Source organism: Lontra canadensis, unplaced genomic scaffold (genome assembly GCF_010015895.1).
Source record: "Lontra canadensis isolate GAN:19392208 unplaced genomic scaffold, GSC_riverotter_1.0 scaffold8, whole genome shotgun sequence".
Classification (NCBI taxonomy): Eukaryota; Metazoa; Chordata; class Mammalia; order Carnivora; family Mustelidae; genus Lontra; species Lontra canadensis.
This window is the reverse complement of record NW_022631002.1, coordinates 10,750,541-10,766,601: the sequence shown is the minus strand read 5'-3', so window position 1 is coordinate 10,766,601 and position 16,061 is coordinate 10,750,541. Positions and strand designations below refer to the sequence as shown.

At 41.0% G+C, this 16,061-nt stretch overlaps 1 protein-coding gene across 3 annotated transcripts in view; it reads left to right on the top strand.

The window, feature by feature from the left end:
* The window catches only part of CNTNAP4 (contactin associated protein family member 4), a 238,152-nt gene that overhangs the window by 120,724 nt on the left and 101,367 nt on the right, over positions 1–16,061 (top strand). For all 3 annotated transcript variants that reach the window (XM_032853931.1, XM_032853930.1, XM_032853932.1), the window contains one exon: positions 7,024–7,171. In XM_032853931.1, the coding sequence (XP_032709822.1) occupies positions 7,024–7,171 (148 nt within the window). The remainder of the gene's footprint in view (positions 1–7,023; positions 7,172–16,061) is intronic.

The window sequence follows — 16,061 nt, the reverse complement described above, 5'->3', positions numbered from 1 at the left end:
TATCCAAGGTCTTTAAATTCAGAGCTGATACTTTTTCTATTTACTAATATATATGTCTGGCTATCCAAGACTCTGAATTTCCCTTAAAAAAAAAAAAGATTTATTTGTTTATTTGAGAGAGAGCGAGCTGGAGAGCATGAGTGGGAGGGGCAGAGGGAGAGGGGGGAGAGAATCTCAAGCAGGCTCCAAGCCCTGACACAGGGCTCGATCACAACACTGAGATCATGACCTGAGCCGAGACCAAGAGTCAGGCACTTAACTGACTTCGCCACCTCCATGCCCCATCTCTCTGAGTTTCCATTTAAGAACAGATTTTGCTGCTGCTTTATTACTTTCTGTGGTGTATAGGACATCATGTTTGAAGAATGAACAATTTGCGACCTAGAAGGATATCTTTGTGCAGAGTGTAACTACGTTGGGTTCTGCAGGTAGAAATGAGCACTAGACATCTCTGACCATCTTAATATTATTGAGAAGACAGGAAACTGAATTTTAGTCCCTTAAGGAGTTGTTTGTCTTAGACTTACTCTGTGTCCTAAGCTATAGGAAGCTTATAGGGTATTCTTATCCTTGGGGGGCCTAGAACTAAGATTTTGTCTTTAACCCTGTGAATTTGTAAAAAGATCTCCTCAGGTGCTTCATATCTCAGGTTCTCTTCAGCAGTCCTAGAAAGAGTAAAGGGTCTTAAAAGTAGGGTTCGCTTCCATAGATTTTCTTCTTCTTCCAGATCTTGGGCATTTAATGTTTTATTGTCTTTTAGCACTTTACTCCCTGTTTTCCATTTTATACAGTTTTTCTAGCAGGAGGATTGCTCAGACTTTCCTAGTCTACCAACCATAATATGATTATTTTTTTAACCTCAAGTTATTTTTCATCTCAATAAAACCTTAGTCTTCCACTAAATTCAACATATGTTATTACCCTAATATAAATTTAAGGGTAATGACCTATCTGCATATCTTCCATAAAACAATTTATTGCTATTTCTGAACAATAGTTACAAACTACAGCCAAGGTTGTATCTTTCACATGCTTTTTCACTCTTGCCATTTGATCTTGCTGTCTTGAGAATTGAAACCTTTTTATGCTAAAAGGGCTGAAACAGTGTATTTTACAACTTGGTGTCTCCATAGATTTTAATAAAATGGCTAAGGTATGGGCCTTACTGAAATATTGCCAACAATTTGATATCCCCTCAAATAAATATTTTAAAGATTGTGAATATTTTCAGAGAGGGATGGTAGAAATAATTCTATTTAATACAATTCTATATTCTTATTTTGAAATGTGAGATTTGTCATATACACAGAACAAAACTTTCGAATCTGCTTTCTGTACTCTCATTGCTATTTCTGTGTTACAATAAATGAATGACATCACACTCAAGAGAGAATCAGCTTTTATACATATAGGTACAATAGTCTTGTCCAACATATGTTTAAAAGTTATTCTTATCTGGGTTTATGTTAGCAAGTTCCCTGCTTTTTAGGAGTACTTATTTTTTCTTTGCCTTTCTTTTGCATTTTTTGGTTTTTAGACTAGACAACCTCTTGGGAGGCACACTGGCACACTTGGTAAATATTTATAACCAACATCATAGAACAAAGGGCTGACTTCCATTAGACAGCATGTTGTTATGATGCATTTAGTGTCTGCATGTCAGCTGACTGTGTCACAATGAGTTGTACTTGGAAATAGGTCATATGTGAGTCCCATGAATTCTCACAACAGGAGAGGTCAGGGGATTTACATGCTTGCCTGCTTGTCATGTTGAATTTATATTAGTATTGCTGTTTATTTTGGTGGGAGCGAAACCAATTTTTATGTAATTATGTAGCCTGCTGTGTAACTACCTGTAAGTGGTCCCATGTTTCTGATTTATTATAGCAGCGTTTTGGATCCCCTATGAACTGCCATATGGGCATTTCCCTTTATGCATCTTGACTTTCATAGATGAGTTGCTCAATTAATATTGATAAAATAGATTAATGCTATTATACCTCTTCATAAACTTTAGAATCATTATGGAAATACTTAAAGTCTTGCAAAAAACTTTAATTCATTAACTCCATAAATTGCCCCGGTTAGAAATACATTTCTAAATCATCTATGAATACCTCATTGAGTTTGAAAATCATCAAGCCTCAAAGAAAAGAAAAATACAATTAAAGTCCTTTGATTTTTTGTCACATAAGACACATCACTGTACTTCTCTTTGTAGATATTTCAGATAGTTGATGAAATACTGGCATATTCTTTAACATTCTGTATCTTTTAGGAGGTTATCATTTTAATGCAAGAGTCCTATTGATTATCGAACATTTGTCTTTTATTTTTCTACTCCAATAATTTTGAGAAAATGTGATGTTTATAGAAAAATCCTTTTGTCTATAAACGTTAACTGGTAGAGCTACGTTCAGCAATCATCTAAGTTGCATTACTCTCAATGTGTCAAAGATTTTAAATGGAAATTATGAGAAAAAGCAGGCGGCGGGGGCTTCCAATAAAATATCAGGCTTCCTTTAGGGTGGATTGTTGGCTTGCTTTCATGTTCTGTTAGAGTGAGGTCTACTCATAGCTTGGCTAAATTAATGTGCTGTGAGGTCAGAAAAGCCTTGGATTAAATCTTTACTCTGCCACTTCCTAGCTGTGTGGCTTTAGGCACACAGCCTCTGTAATTTTCATTATCCTCCTCTTTAAAGTGGGTACAAGAATGACTACTCTACAGGGTTGATGGAAATACTGCAGCGACATAACATAGTTCTTCTGTACCTGATGCTGAGGCACACTGAAGATCTTTAGGTTGATACCAGAACACATTTGCTCCTTGTTTCTCTCTTTGGAGGTTAGCTCAGGTGAACCCTTCTTCTAAAATCTTTTCCTTCCCTGAAAAGTTTTGCAGTTATGTTGGGAGGGGAAAAGAGCATGGTGTATCCACAAGCCAGAAAAAATTTCAAAGCCAGCTAAAGGCCAACAGCACAAATGGGCTTGGTATGCATTAGAAATGCAGATTCCAGCCCCCCCCCTCACAGATTTAGTGCATGAGGTAGAGGATCTAGAAATTGCACTTTTAAACAGCTCCTCAGGTAATTCTGACAGACACCAAAATTCAGAATCTATATAATAAAAGGGAAGACAAACAGCCACATAGTAAAATTATGCTTTTAAAAGAACAATTGAAATCCATGTGTTCTTTTTAGAAATTTATTTTATTTATTTATGTATTTATTTATTTAGAAAGCATGAACAGGGGGAGGGGCAAGGGAGAAGGAGAGAGAGAATCCCAAGCAGGTTCTGCACCGAGCCTGGAGCCTGACACTGGGCTTGATCCCATAACCCTGAGATCTGTACCCAAGCCAAAATCAAGGGTAGGATGCCTAACCAACTGAGCCACCCAGGTGCCCCTAAATCCACGTGTTCTTTTAGGAATTGTGATGGTATCAAAAAAATCTTCACATCAAATTGAGAAATATCTCTTAGGCAAAGGAAATACATTTGAAACCTGATAATATGCCTAGAACTCTTAACTTACAAGGTAATGTAACATCAACCCCACGCTTCATTCATTAACACTGAATGCCCATTAAATACAGAATTCCACAGCAGAATCTTTGTTATCTTATGTATTGAAAAAATTTCAACATGGGGAGCAAGACAAACATATATTACAATTCAGTTAAATAATATTTAATTAATAGTAATGGTGCATATTCCCCTTGATATTGTGCATATGGTGCATATTACCTTGATACTAGAAAGTTAAATTTGAGGTACTCAGAGCATTACGAAATAATATTCTGCCTGCTCTGTCACTGTGTACACACACTTCTTATGTCTCCATCTTACTTCATTTTACTAATTATTATACAATTAATACATGTTCAGTTTTAAAAATCCAGGTATGGCTGGACTGTGCTAAAAATCTGTTACCCTCTACCTCACAATCTCCCTTGCCCTTTGTAAGAAAAATCTGCTTAAATTTTTGAATGTGCCAAGGTGTTTTTGTTACATATACAAGCTAAGCACTGTATATTTCTTCTTTATGTTCTTAAAATTTAAATAACTCATAAATCCATCAGGTAAAATGTGTAAGATTGCCATTGGTAGACCTCCCCATTCCACTTACCTGTCTGCTGCTGCTGCCACTATGCATCTTTTTTCCTAACCCCTTAAGATGTTGAGATCATCAGGTGGCATCTGTCTAAATCTGTGAACGTACATTAATGTTGGAAAAATGTGAGATCTTTGGGAGGGTTATCTGATTCATCATCTAGCTGTTCGCTGAAAGAAATCAAAATTGTATTAGCCTGCCAGTGGCGCCCAGGAAAAGAGAATTGAAGTGTAAGAAGGTCTGGTTTGGACTGAATGGTGATGGACCTGTGCCGCTACTCTGGATGCACATCACCCTGGTTTGAAGAGCAGGTAAACACGCACACACACACACACACACACACACATACATACTAGTGCCCAGAGTGTAAAATTTTGACTAGTGGAAGGAATGGGGCTTTCTAGAAGGGTCTGGTTATCAGAGTTAAAATGTCGGTGGGTTTAAACAGTGTTCTCCTATTTGTGTTGTAGGAAACAGTAGGTAGGAATATGGGCCTAACAGGATGACGGTCTCGGTCATGGGAGACACAAAGCAATACGCACATTCACGTTTGACATGCTCTGAGAGGGTCTGTAATCGAGAAACTTGTTGAACTTTATTTTGTTTTTAGCACAGTCTTTCCCAAATGTACACATCTGACAAATTTTTTATTGTGAACCACTTCGAGCCTAGTGCTGTTCTGGGTACTGTGGATGGAGGCCACTGCAGGTCCCTGCTTTGATGGAGCCGGTCTTCTAGTGGGATGAGATCAACAAACAAGGTAGTCAAACAAAAGAAGACCCCAAATAATGAGTAATATGAACAAGATAAAACAGGAAGGTCAGATGCAGGTGTATGCCAGGGACACTGCTTTTGAAACTGTGATCAGAAAGGGTCTGACTTAGGTGGCCATATTTTGACCAAGTCCTGAGATGTCCAGGGGACTGGCTGTACAGAGAACTTTCAGAGTAGTACGCACAGCGGCTGTGAAGGCTCTGAGCAGGACTGAGCCTGGTTCTTCCCGGGGGTACAGTGTGGTGAAAGCGTAATGGAGGGTGTTGTCAAAGACTGTGTGTTTGATAAGGAGCTTGGATTTTGTTCTAAGTAGGTGTGGGTGACGTGGTTTGATTTGCCCTTAAAGATATTCTTGACTGCTCAGAGGGGAAGAAATGGGGCCTGTGGATGGGGATGGCGACAGGGAGCAGGAGAACAAAAATGGTGAGGAGCAGGTCACTGAGGCAGTTCAGGTGAGGTAATGCTTGTGCAACTGGGTGATCCTAGCTGAGATGGAGACAGAGGCCCGGATTTGGGATATCATTTGGAAGTACCATCACGGAAGGCCTGTGGCACGTGAGCCTGAGAGCTGGGTGCCTGGGGTATTGGTGAGGGTGGGGGAGGGCAGCAGGTAGAGAACTGATTGATAAGGGGAGTCAAATCAAATCAATTTGACTATGAAACACCAAACATTTAAAAAAATGTTTCAGTAAATGCTGGTAAGGGGATATTTGTAAACTAGAAAGAAAAGTAGGAAAATGAGCAGACTCCTGTGTATTGGTATTCCTAACGTGTTCACCTTCACCTTGTGCGACGTCCATGAGGTTGACCTTATGTGCTGGCCCAGTCATGGTCAGCAGACTTATGGAGAGCCTGAATAGATCGCTTTTTTGTTGTGGCATATGCTGATTGTTATAAAAGAGGAGGGAACAAAACATAAAACAAGGGGGAGGAGGAGAAGGAGAAAAAGAAGTAAGGGGAAGGGAGGATGGGTAGCAGAGAAGGAGAAGAAGAGATAAAAAATACAAATTATTGAGAACAACTTCTGCTTCCTGCTAACATTTTCCCCTCTGAAGCCTTACCCTTGGGCATGAAGGTGTAAACAGGGCCGCTCTGATGCTAGGCGCGGTCCTATGTCAGTTTTGCAGGCGAGCTCTGTGTCTGGCAGATGCACCCTGCTATGGCAGAAGGAAGGTAGCTCTGGGTCTCCCCTTACATAGTTTTACAAACGCCAGAAGGTTATTTTATACTTTTTTTTTTTTTTTTAAGATTTTATTTATTTATTTGAGCGGGAGGAGCAGGGAGTCAGCGGGGCTTCATCTCAGGGTCCTGGGATCAGTACTTGAGCTGAAGGCAGATGCTTAACCAACTGAACCACCCAGATGCCCTTATTTTCTACCTCTTTGACCTTTAATTTCCTCATCTGCACTTTGTGCTAGCTTAGCACCATTCTCAAGGTCTTTCTAGCTTTCAAATTCTCGAGTCTGTGAGTCTAATTGTAGGTCTTTCCAAATTATTATTGCTTCCAATTTCCCTTAACCATTGTTTTTAAATACAGGTGCTTTGGTTTTATTATTTTTTTATTAAATAACTTTGATGTGTAGCAATTCTTAATGTGCGTATCTGGCAGCTCCATGAGGTTGAACAGTCTGTATCAGAGTGTTCTGCGTGGAGTGCTGGGAGATACTCTTGTACATGGTGATAAGAGGAGAAAATGAAACAACAGAAACGTCCTAAGTTTTATCATTCACCGGTGATACAGGCAACGTCTTTGCTGAATCAGACCCTACTTTTCGAATACTGGAAGAAGACTTTCTCAAATTTTTTGGGTGCCGTTCACAATGTTAATACCTTTTAAGTTTAATCTAAACTTTATAGAAACAAAGTTTATTGAGGTTGAAAGGCTGAAGTGGTTGAAACCTGGTTTAATGGGGAAGGTGGAATTTCAGCTACTGTCAGTATAAAGAGAAGCCCGGTCAGTCGTACCTTCTGTGGATGGGCGGGCTTTCCTGTGTAACTGGTAATATGATCTTCTTGAAGCAGGTAGCCATTTTTACAGGAAAAAAGCGCGTTAGGCATTGTTCATTGACATTCCAGGTTACGGGGTGAAACGGATATTCTCTAGATGCATTGATTTCCTTCCTTCCCTTTTCTTTTAGGGCTTTTCAGGAAATGCAAATGCCGACAGCGTGGTGTACTATAGACTCCAGCCTTCCATCAAAGCCCGATTTCTGCGCTTCATCCCTTTAGAGTGGAACCCCAGGGGCAGAATCGGAATGCGGATCGAGGTGTTCGGATGTGCATACAGTAAGTGTTTGTTTATCCATCACACCGGCATAGTTTTCAGAGGAGATGTTTTGAAAGCCAACCTGTACGCTGAAATTGACTTTATAGCTATGTAAAGAGAAAAACAGGAATGATTTTTGCGGAAAGCTTTTTTTGTGCCCATACGTGGCAATATTGACTTTAGCGTTTGGCTTTATATTTTAAATCAGACGTGGAAGCATTTTGTAGATAGATCGATCCATACAGAGATAAACAGACACAGGTACCTGTTTATAGACATGTGTGAGTCCGTTTACCCAAATCTAATATTATTAGCTAGACCCTGACTTTCAAATATTAAGAGTTTCCCCGCCATGGACTATATTTGATGATGTTTCACTTAGGCACCCTGAATTTAATAAAAGGTACGGTGTTCCATTTAGTATGACCAGTCAAATGTCAGGACTGGAAAGAATGTTTGTCTCTCCAGCCTAAAAATAATACGCCACATAACTCACTTATAAACGTGCTGTCCCTTCGGCATAAATTCATAGAAAAGGTAAAGACCTCTGCCAAAATATAAAATGTGTTTGAAATACTTTCACATAAAAAATGATAGAAACCACAGATTTCACTTAGTCTCCTCTTAATGAAGCGTTTTATTATATCTTTTTGTGGGGCAGGGGCCTAAGAGTTATTGATAGCCTACCTCAAGCCACACCATCCTGTTAGATGCTTCTTTATTATGGAAAAATGAGCTAGTTAATATGATCTACAATTATCAGATGAGCAGTCTGAGGTTTGGAGAGATTCCGTAATTTGCCCAGCATCTCACGCCTAACACACAGAAGAATCTGGAGAAGAGCCCAGGACTGTTCGGTTCTTCTCTATCATTCTTCCTCTAGTGAACCTTTATTTTTTAGCCATGAAAGCTTTTTTCACGCACATTTTATCACTTTTTGATGTAAGTCAAGTTAGGTTCTAGTTCACTTTATTTGCAGGAAGGGAAGGCATGTCATGCAGGGGGCAGGCAACTTGTTGACGTTGTCTAAACTCTGTCAGACAGACAAACCACGGTGTACAGACTGCGGGTCTCCTTACATTGGTGTTCCCAGCACCCCAAACCATCCCCCTCCCAACATCAACGGTCAGCTGAACAGCCTTTTGTTCCTGCCAGGGCCTACGGAATAGTGATCACAGTATGAATATCAATAGTAATAATAATAATAATGATGGCAGTAATACTAGTATTAATAGTGTAATTTTTAAAAGATTTTATTTATTTATTTGAGAGAGAAAGAGGCAAATGCAGAGGGAGAGTGAGAGGGAGAAGCAGACTCCCCGCTGAATAGAAAGTCTGTTGTGGGGCTTGATCCCAGAACCCTGGGATCCTGACCTGAGCCAAAGACAGACACTTGACTGACTGAGCCACTCAGGCATCCCCCAATAGCATTAATTTTTTAATGCTGGAAATAGCAATGTTTTCTTGAGTGCTTACTACATGTCTAACATTCTATTAACATGTAGTTTATAATTTTTTTAGAAGTCTGGATACATGTTTTAGGATAACTACTCCGTTCTCTGATTTTGCAAACACAGTGGCTAAAAGCTCAGGGCAGATGGCTTGCTCAAGCCACGCGGATGGGAAGTGACTGAGCAGGGTTTGCAGCCAGGTCTGCCCGACTCCAGAGCCCAAGGGCAAGCTCGGGCTCCATCCACTGTTAAATCCCAGAGAGTAGCCATGGGCAGCCCACTTCTCACTGTCTGCCCATTCAATCTCTTGGCCTCACTGCTTCAGCGTAGCCGCTTCTATCATGGGTTAGCGCCTCCTTTGCAACGATCCATTTGAATAAGATCATCCTTTAAAAACATATCCCCCCCCCAAAGTGCAGTTCTGGAACGCAGAACCTGGACAGTCTGTCTTCTTGTCTTTGGATCATAGAGTTTAGCAAAGCCCATGCTACATGGTGGATAATTAGCGAAACAAATTTCCAGTGCTTTGTATTTCTAGTTGCATTCTCTCCTTACTCGGAGCATGCGCCTTGCAAAATATTCATTTATCGCAGTATAAACATAGCTAATGGTTCTCGAGCACTTACTCTCTGTCAGGTAGGGTTTTTATAGGCATTCTAACTTAATCCTAAAAATCACACATCTAAGAGAGTCTTAGAAATATGAGGCCATTTCCCCCACTTAATCCACCCTCAGTCTGGGATGTCAACTCAACATCAGTTGAACAAGACTATTGATACTGTTTTTCCACAACGAAAGTACCCTTGTGATGTCCCCATGGACGGGACTGCTGAGGAATGGGTTCCTTTGGTTTCTCTCCGACGTGTGCTCCACGGTGACTCAGATCTCCCTCCACTTTCACTGATCTGCGTTCCCGAGGAACAGTCTTCTTCCTGCCCCTTCAGTTGCTGTCCCTTGCAGTGAGGCATTGTCCACACATTTAATCAGCTTCCTCTTCTCCCTGCCCCACCGCTGAAGGAGCAGTCTCGAGGGCCAGCAAGATTTTAATTCAAATGTAAACACCTACGGTTAAAGGGTATGACGGGACTCTGTTGTATAATTTAGGATAAGAGAAAAACATATAAACAATGGAGAAGTATTCTCATAGGTAACCTAAAATAACTTCAAGATGGGTTGGGTGTGAGTGCCTTAAGGGAGGGTCTTTGATCAAATGGACTTTCATTCTTGGGTTACACTTCTCTTCTCCACCTGTTCATGGTATCAGCCTTGCAGAGTATGAATTTACTAAAGCATGAATTTACTAAACCATCATTTATGAAATAGTTAATATGTATCAGGTATTTTCTTTCTAGGCATTTTCGGATTCGAGTCCTAATAACACAGTGAAGTAAGGGCATGAATATTACCATTTTATGCAGGGGCAAGAGGAGAGGACCAGAGTTGTTTGCTGAATGAGCCCTGTGGCTTGCTCTGGGCTGCTGGTACAGAAATGGGTGGGACCGTCAGCAATCCTTGTCCTCAGAAGGAAGAGCCGCAGGTGCACTCCACCCATGAACACAGCTGTAGGATTTTGTCTGCAACTCCCCTGAGTAGCCCAGATCCAAGATCAGCTTGGATTTTCTTCAGATACACAAGGCCATTCTCCTATAATCCTTATAAAAAGGAGAAGTGGTATTGAGGAGTGGTCTAGGTCTCTGTGCTGGGACAGTGTCGCAGGACACCTGTCCATGCTGGGAGCTCATTGAGCCTCTCGTGAAGGCCTGGAGGACTGCATGCCCCCGCCCGCCTGTGCATTCACGTTGCTTGCACCAAGTTAATGTGACTCTTTCCTGGGCTTTGCCTGAGCCACTCACTCAAGAGTGGTGTATACCAGGCTGCTCAAGTCTCCTGACGTGGGGGAAAGTGAACCTTAGAGAAATCAAGAACTCTGTCCAGGATTACACAGACTGACTGTTTTAGTTCTAAGATTTAAATTCACATCCATTACTTTCTAAAGCCTGTGCTCTTGATAGCTCTATGAATCATACATGCGTTCGCCTTTTAAGTACTTATTGACACTTGCTGAAAGAACTCTACTAGCTATTGGGTATAGGGATAAATTTTAATAATGTATATTTCTTAACATTTGGGAATTGTTTTTATCTTTTTTCCCTTTTATTTTATTTTTATTTTTACTTTTTTATAAATATATAATGTATTATTAGCCCCAGGGGTACAGGTCTGTGAATCGCCAGGCTTACACATTTCACAGCACTCACCATAGCACATACCCTCCCCAATGTCCATAACCCAACCACCCTATGCCTGCCCTCCCCACTCCCAGCAACCCTCAGTTTGTTTAGTGAGATTAAGAGTCTCTTATGATTTGTCTCCCTCCTGATCCCATCTTGTTTCATTTTTTCCTTCCCTACCTCCCAAACCCCTATCCTGCCTCTCAAATTCCTCATATCAGGGAGATCATATGATAATTGTCTTTCTCTGACTGACTAATTTCGCTCAGCGTAATACCCTCTAGTTCCATCCACGTCATCGCAAATGGCAAGATTTCTTTTCTTTTGATGGCTGCATAGTATTCCATTGTATATATATACCACATCTTCTTTATCCATTCATCTGTTGATGGACATCTAGGTTCTTTCCATAGTTTGGCTATTGTGAACATTGCTGCTATAAACATTCAGGTGCATATGTTTCAGATCACTACATTTGTATCTTTAGGGTAAATACCCAGTAGTGTGATTGCTGGGTCATAGGATAGCTCTATTTTAAACTTTTTGAGGAACCTCCATGCTGTTTTCCAGAGTGGCTGCACCAGCTTGCATTCCCACCAACCGTGCAGGAGGGTTCCCCTTTCTCCGCATCCTCGCCAACGTCTGTTGTTTCCTGACTTGTTAATTTTAGCCATTCTGACTAGTGTGAGGTGGTATCTCATTGTGGCCTTGATTTGTATTTCAATAATTGGGAATTACTGTTATATATAATACCTTTTGCATCTATAGTTCTTCAACTCTGCGCAAGAAAGCACAGCGCAACATTATCTAAAATGCTACAAAGTTATAAAACTCAAAACAAAATTTATAGTACTATACAATAAAAGCCCAAAAAAAGCAATGTATGTGTTGCCAAGGCAACCTGCAAGACCACCGTGTGTGACAGCTGTCACAGGGGTCTATGGGGACCCTACAGAGCTGGCTCTCAACTTGCTTATTAATGTCAGTGAGAGAAAGGGAGCTGTGGGGTTTTTAGGGAGGGTGCATGGGTACATGTAAAAACAGACATTTACAGCAACTAACATGAGGAGTTTGACCCCAGGGGTCAGAAGAGGCAATGTCATAAACATTATACAAACTCAGTGTAAAATATTGTAGCCTGAATGTAGGAAGTGAGGAATGGAGTGGTTGATGAATTGAGATTAATACAAGAACGTTTATAGCAAGAGGTTTGAAACTAAAATGCAGATATTCTCCCATGGGAGCCTGGAGGGGGTGGGCATACACTGGTCTAGCACAGAGCTGAGAATTGCCGGTAGGATCGGTTTATATTTGAGAGTCGTCACTCAGGCTGAAAGTGAGGGCGCACTGGAGACAGCAGCTCGGTTGGGAGACTTCCGATCTCACGGGTGCCGTGACAGTGGGGCCTCAAACCAGAGGGCCAGCAATCAGGAGAGAGGGTTCTCTTGTCTCAGATCAGACTCAAATGTACCGGGGATGTTGAATTAAGAGAGCTTAGTGATTGCATGGGAGGGTCCCTGACTTACCAGACTGCAACAAGCATCTGGAAAGTGGCGCCATGCTGGGAGGGCCAGTGGAGAGTGAAGAGCTCTGAGAGGGCACTGGGGAGATCATTAATTCCATTGTTGACTCCTTGAGGGCCAGCCTGGGGAATACAGAAGGTTGGAACTATAAACGCTCTCAGTCGAAGGTGGATAATTGAAACCTATGTGAATATTGTTGTTATTAAATCATGACTTCCCACTCACTGCACTGCTGTTAAGAATTAATGTAAAAAGTGCTGTCTTTGGACAACTACTCATGTCGTTGAAAAGGAGAGATGCATTTCTATGATAATTAAAGTGGGTCCTTTACCCCGTTTTTCAGGTAACATGCATTTTTATGCCGATACCCAGGCCTCCTGCCTGTGTTCACTGAAGTTACAGGTGCAAGTTGCTCGAATGAATATTGCAGGGACCGTGGCTATTGTGAGAGCCACACATAATTTTATTACCCTCTGTCCGGGTGAGTTAGGGCCGTAACTTGTTATGAAGGAACATCAAGTGAATGGAAAATCCATATCAAAGAGCATGTTCTACTTTTATGTCAGAAAACTTGGAAGTTGTTTCCTGAGTAATGAGAGAAGGAGAAGCTAAATTTTATGGGTTCAAAGAGAAAGTATAAATTTCAGATGTCTTGGCCATAGCAGCCGTGAACATGTTTATAGAGCTAGACAAGAGATGTGGGTAAGGAAATAACTTATGGAAGAAGGAAAAAGGAGAGAAAATGTTTGCTGGTATAGAAATACTAGTCTAAGAATGTCCTGAAGGAAGGTAAACACTGGTAAACAGAGGCAGGGAAGGGAAATAAAATGGAGTGGAAGTGACTGTGGGAGATGTCCAGAGGGAGTGGTGGTGATGCCTCAGGAGAAGGTATTCTCTAACTGTGGATGAACCACTGCGACAGTTGTCCTTTGTGAAAATCCCAAGTTCCTCTTCCCTAGTTCTTGGGTAAACATCCTCATTTTGTTCTCTGTGAGCTTCTTCCCTCATCCTCAACAGCCTCCAGCTGTCCAGCCATCCTGAACCATTTCCATTTCTCCAACATGCCGTGATTTCATGATTTTTCTAGACCTGGGATTTTTGTGCAGTACCCGGGGCAATCACCACACGTGTAGCCTTCATCTCTCTACCAAGACAAGTCTTGTACTTGTCACCATTTCTCAGCAGAGAAATCACTGTCTCCGACCATTTCTCTGACACGTCACTTTTGGAGCAGAGGACACTTTTACCTGTTCCTGGAACAGCTGTTCTGCTCCCGGTGTTCATACTAGGTGCACGTGATACTGTATGATAGTCAGATGTTCCTTCTTGGAAATGAGTCTTCTTGATAGATGAATGAATGAAGGAGGGCAGGGGCGGTGAGCCTCTGGAGGGCTTTTCTCACCAACCTGGCGGCGTGTGCAGCCTGTGGAAGGTCAGACACAGAGCACAGGGACAACTGAGAAGATAGGAAGAGAAAAGAACTATAGAAATAGAGGAACTACATAGAACATAGAAACTATTGTGTTTATTTGCTTAAATCAAGACTGTTTAAGAGAAAATGATAGATTCTATGTAACAAATGGAAGCAAGTCAACAATTATGAAACTCATGTCAACTTAAAAAAATAAAAGTACGCATTTTATAACGTAAAAGCTATTAAAAGCTGGAGCAACTTACATCAGTAGATACTAGTTTGAAAAACTGAGCAGGCTCTCACTGACCCAAAATGGAAATATGATGGCGTCAGTAACTGCAGTTTTGCAACATATTAAATAGTTTTGAGTGAATGGGCTCATGACAGTACTAAAAAATGAAAATCTAATTGGTTACCTATGAGAGATATGAAGGAACCAACTCATTATTTTGGAAATTAATAAATGAAGGGGAACATCAAGAATTTATCTTACTTGTCCTGTGTGATCTGTACTTCAAGGTAACCAAGTAGAAGATGAGGGAGAATTTCTCTTTGAAGGTATATTCCAGGTAATAAATAAAAAGGGGATAATAGAATTAGCATATTTCCACTTCACAATCCTAGATAAATTAATAGACCAAGACAGTGATTTAAAACGTTCACAAAAAGATGATGTGCTTTTCAGTACCACTCCTAGCAGAGTTGTTTTTATTCAGCTATCTTGCTGTAGTTATAATCACTGGATACAAAATATTCATTAAAAAAAAAAAACCTTCTGGGCTCTGAAGTTCAAGTCAGAAACAGGCTGGAAATCAACAAGATTTGATTCTGGAAAGAAGGAAAGCAAACTCTGGGAGATCCACATTTAACCGACCTTTTCCTAAAAACACATCCTAGTTCACAGACATCATAATGTATAAGTAGAAAGTAGCCAGATTTCACAGGACTGAGGAGACAGAGTTCAGAGTTCAAGGTTGCCAGAGTGGCTAGAAATTGAGTGCAGAATCCTGAAAAGCAGGGGTTCAGAGAGGGAGGGCCTTGTCTCAACTCCTGCATAGAAATTTCCCCTCAGTCCTTGGCTGATTCGAAAACCACACATGCCCAACCTGAGATACCAAGGAGCCCAGGCAAAAGCAGGATGGGAGAGGTCAGGTGCCAAAGACTTCAGCATCTACCTAGTGCCTGGAGGAACCCCTCTGGAAAAAAAAAGAATCAGTCCTGCCACTCTAGAGGGACTTGTTAAACATCTTGGGCTTTTAACTGAAAAGCCAGAGGTCATTGAGTTATGAGTAAAGACCAATCTGAGAACCAGTTGTTACGTCCTAGGGTGAAGGACAAAACCAAAATGGATCCATCCCAACAAAATCTAGAACCAGGCTTTCACAGGGTCAGGTGATCTGTGGACCTCTCCGATCTCCTTCATGCCACCACCACCCCGCCCTAGCCAGTCTCCATCCTCCCACCTCTCCTCTCCCTCTCCCAGACTCATACACCCCCTTCCCCACACCTCCTCCTTCCCTCCTGACCCTAGACATTTACAAAGGTGGGCATCTACTCAGAGTAAGTTTCATTTCCTCAAACATATTGTCCCCAGTCAAAGCCTAATTTAGATCTCCCTGTTCACAATTGCTGTACAACCATGCACTTTTCCTTCATGCTCCACTTAGAGTTTGTAAATATATCTGTCCACGTGGGATGAGTTGCTGGATATCTTTCTTTTCCTTCAGACTGGGGGATCTGTGAGGACAGAATGTGTTCGCTGTTGTAACACCAGCTCCTAATGTAGGACTCGGCACAGTAAATGTTCAGTAACTATTTGCTGTGTGGACAAACTAAGAAGAACATCCAGTTAGCCATGATAAAAACTGAAAAATGAATAAAAGAAAAAAAGCCCCAGATGTATTACACTTCTACAGTAGCAGTTGATTAAAGAACTGTGAGATGACCATAGGAGATTTCAAATGTTAGTTATTATTAAAATGATAATAATGGCATACAAAATATATAATAAATGAGGTTTTTTTGATACTTGCACTTGAAACCCACAGCTTTTTGTGTTGTATGAGAAATTGAATTTTTTCTCCATGTATTCCAAATAAGGAAACTGAGACTCAGCATTTAAGTGACTTCTGTGGCATTCATTACAAAATTTACAAATATGAGAAACAGAAATATAGCTTCTGTTCTCCAGTAACACAGTTAGGGGTCCTTGATGTGGTAGATGTTACCCATTTCAAACCTATTGAAAAGGTTAATTTAGATGGATACTTAAGTGGCAGTGATCTTGTTTG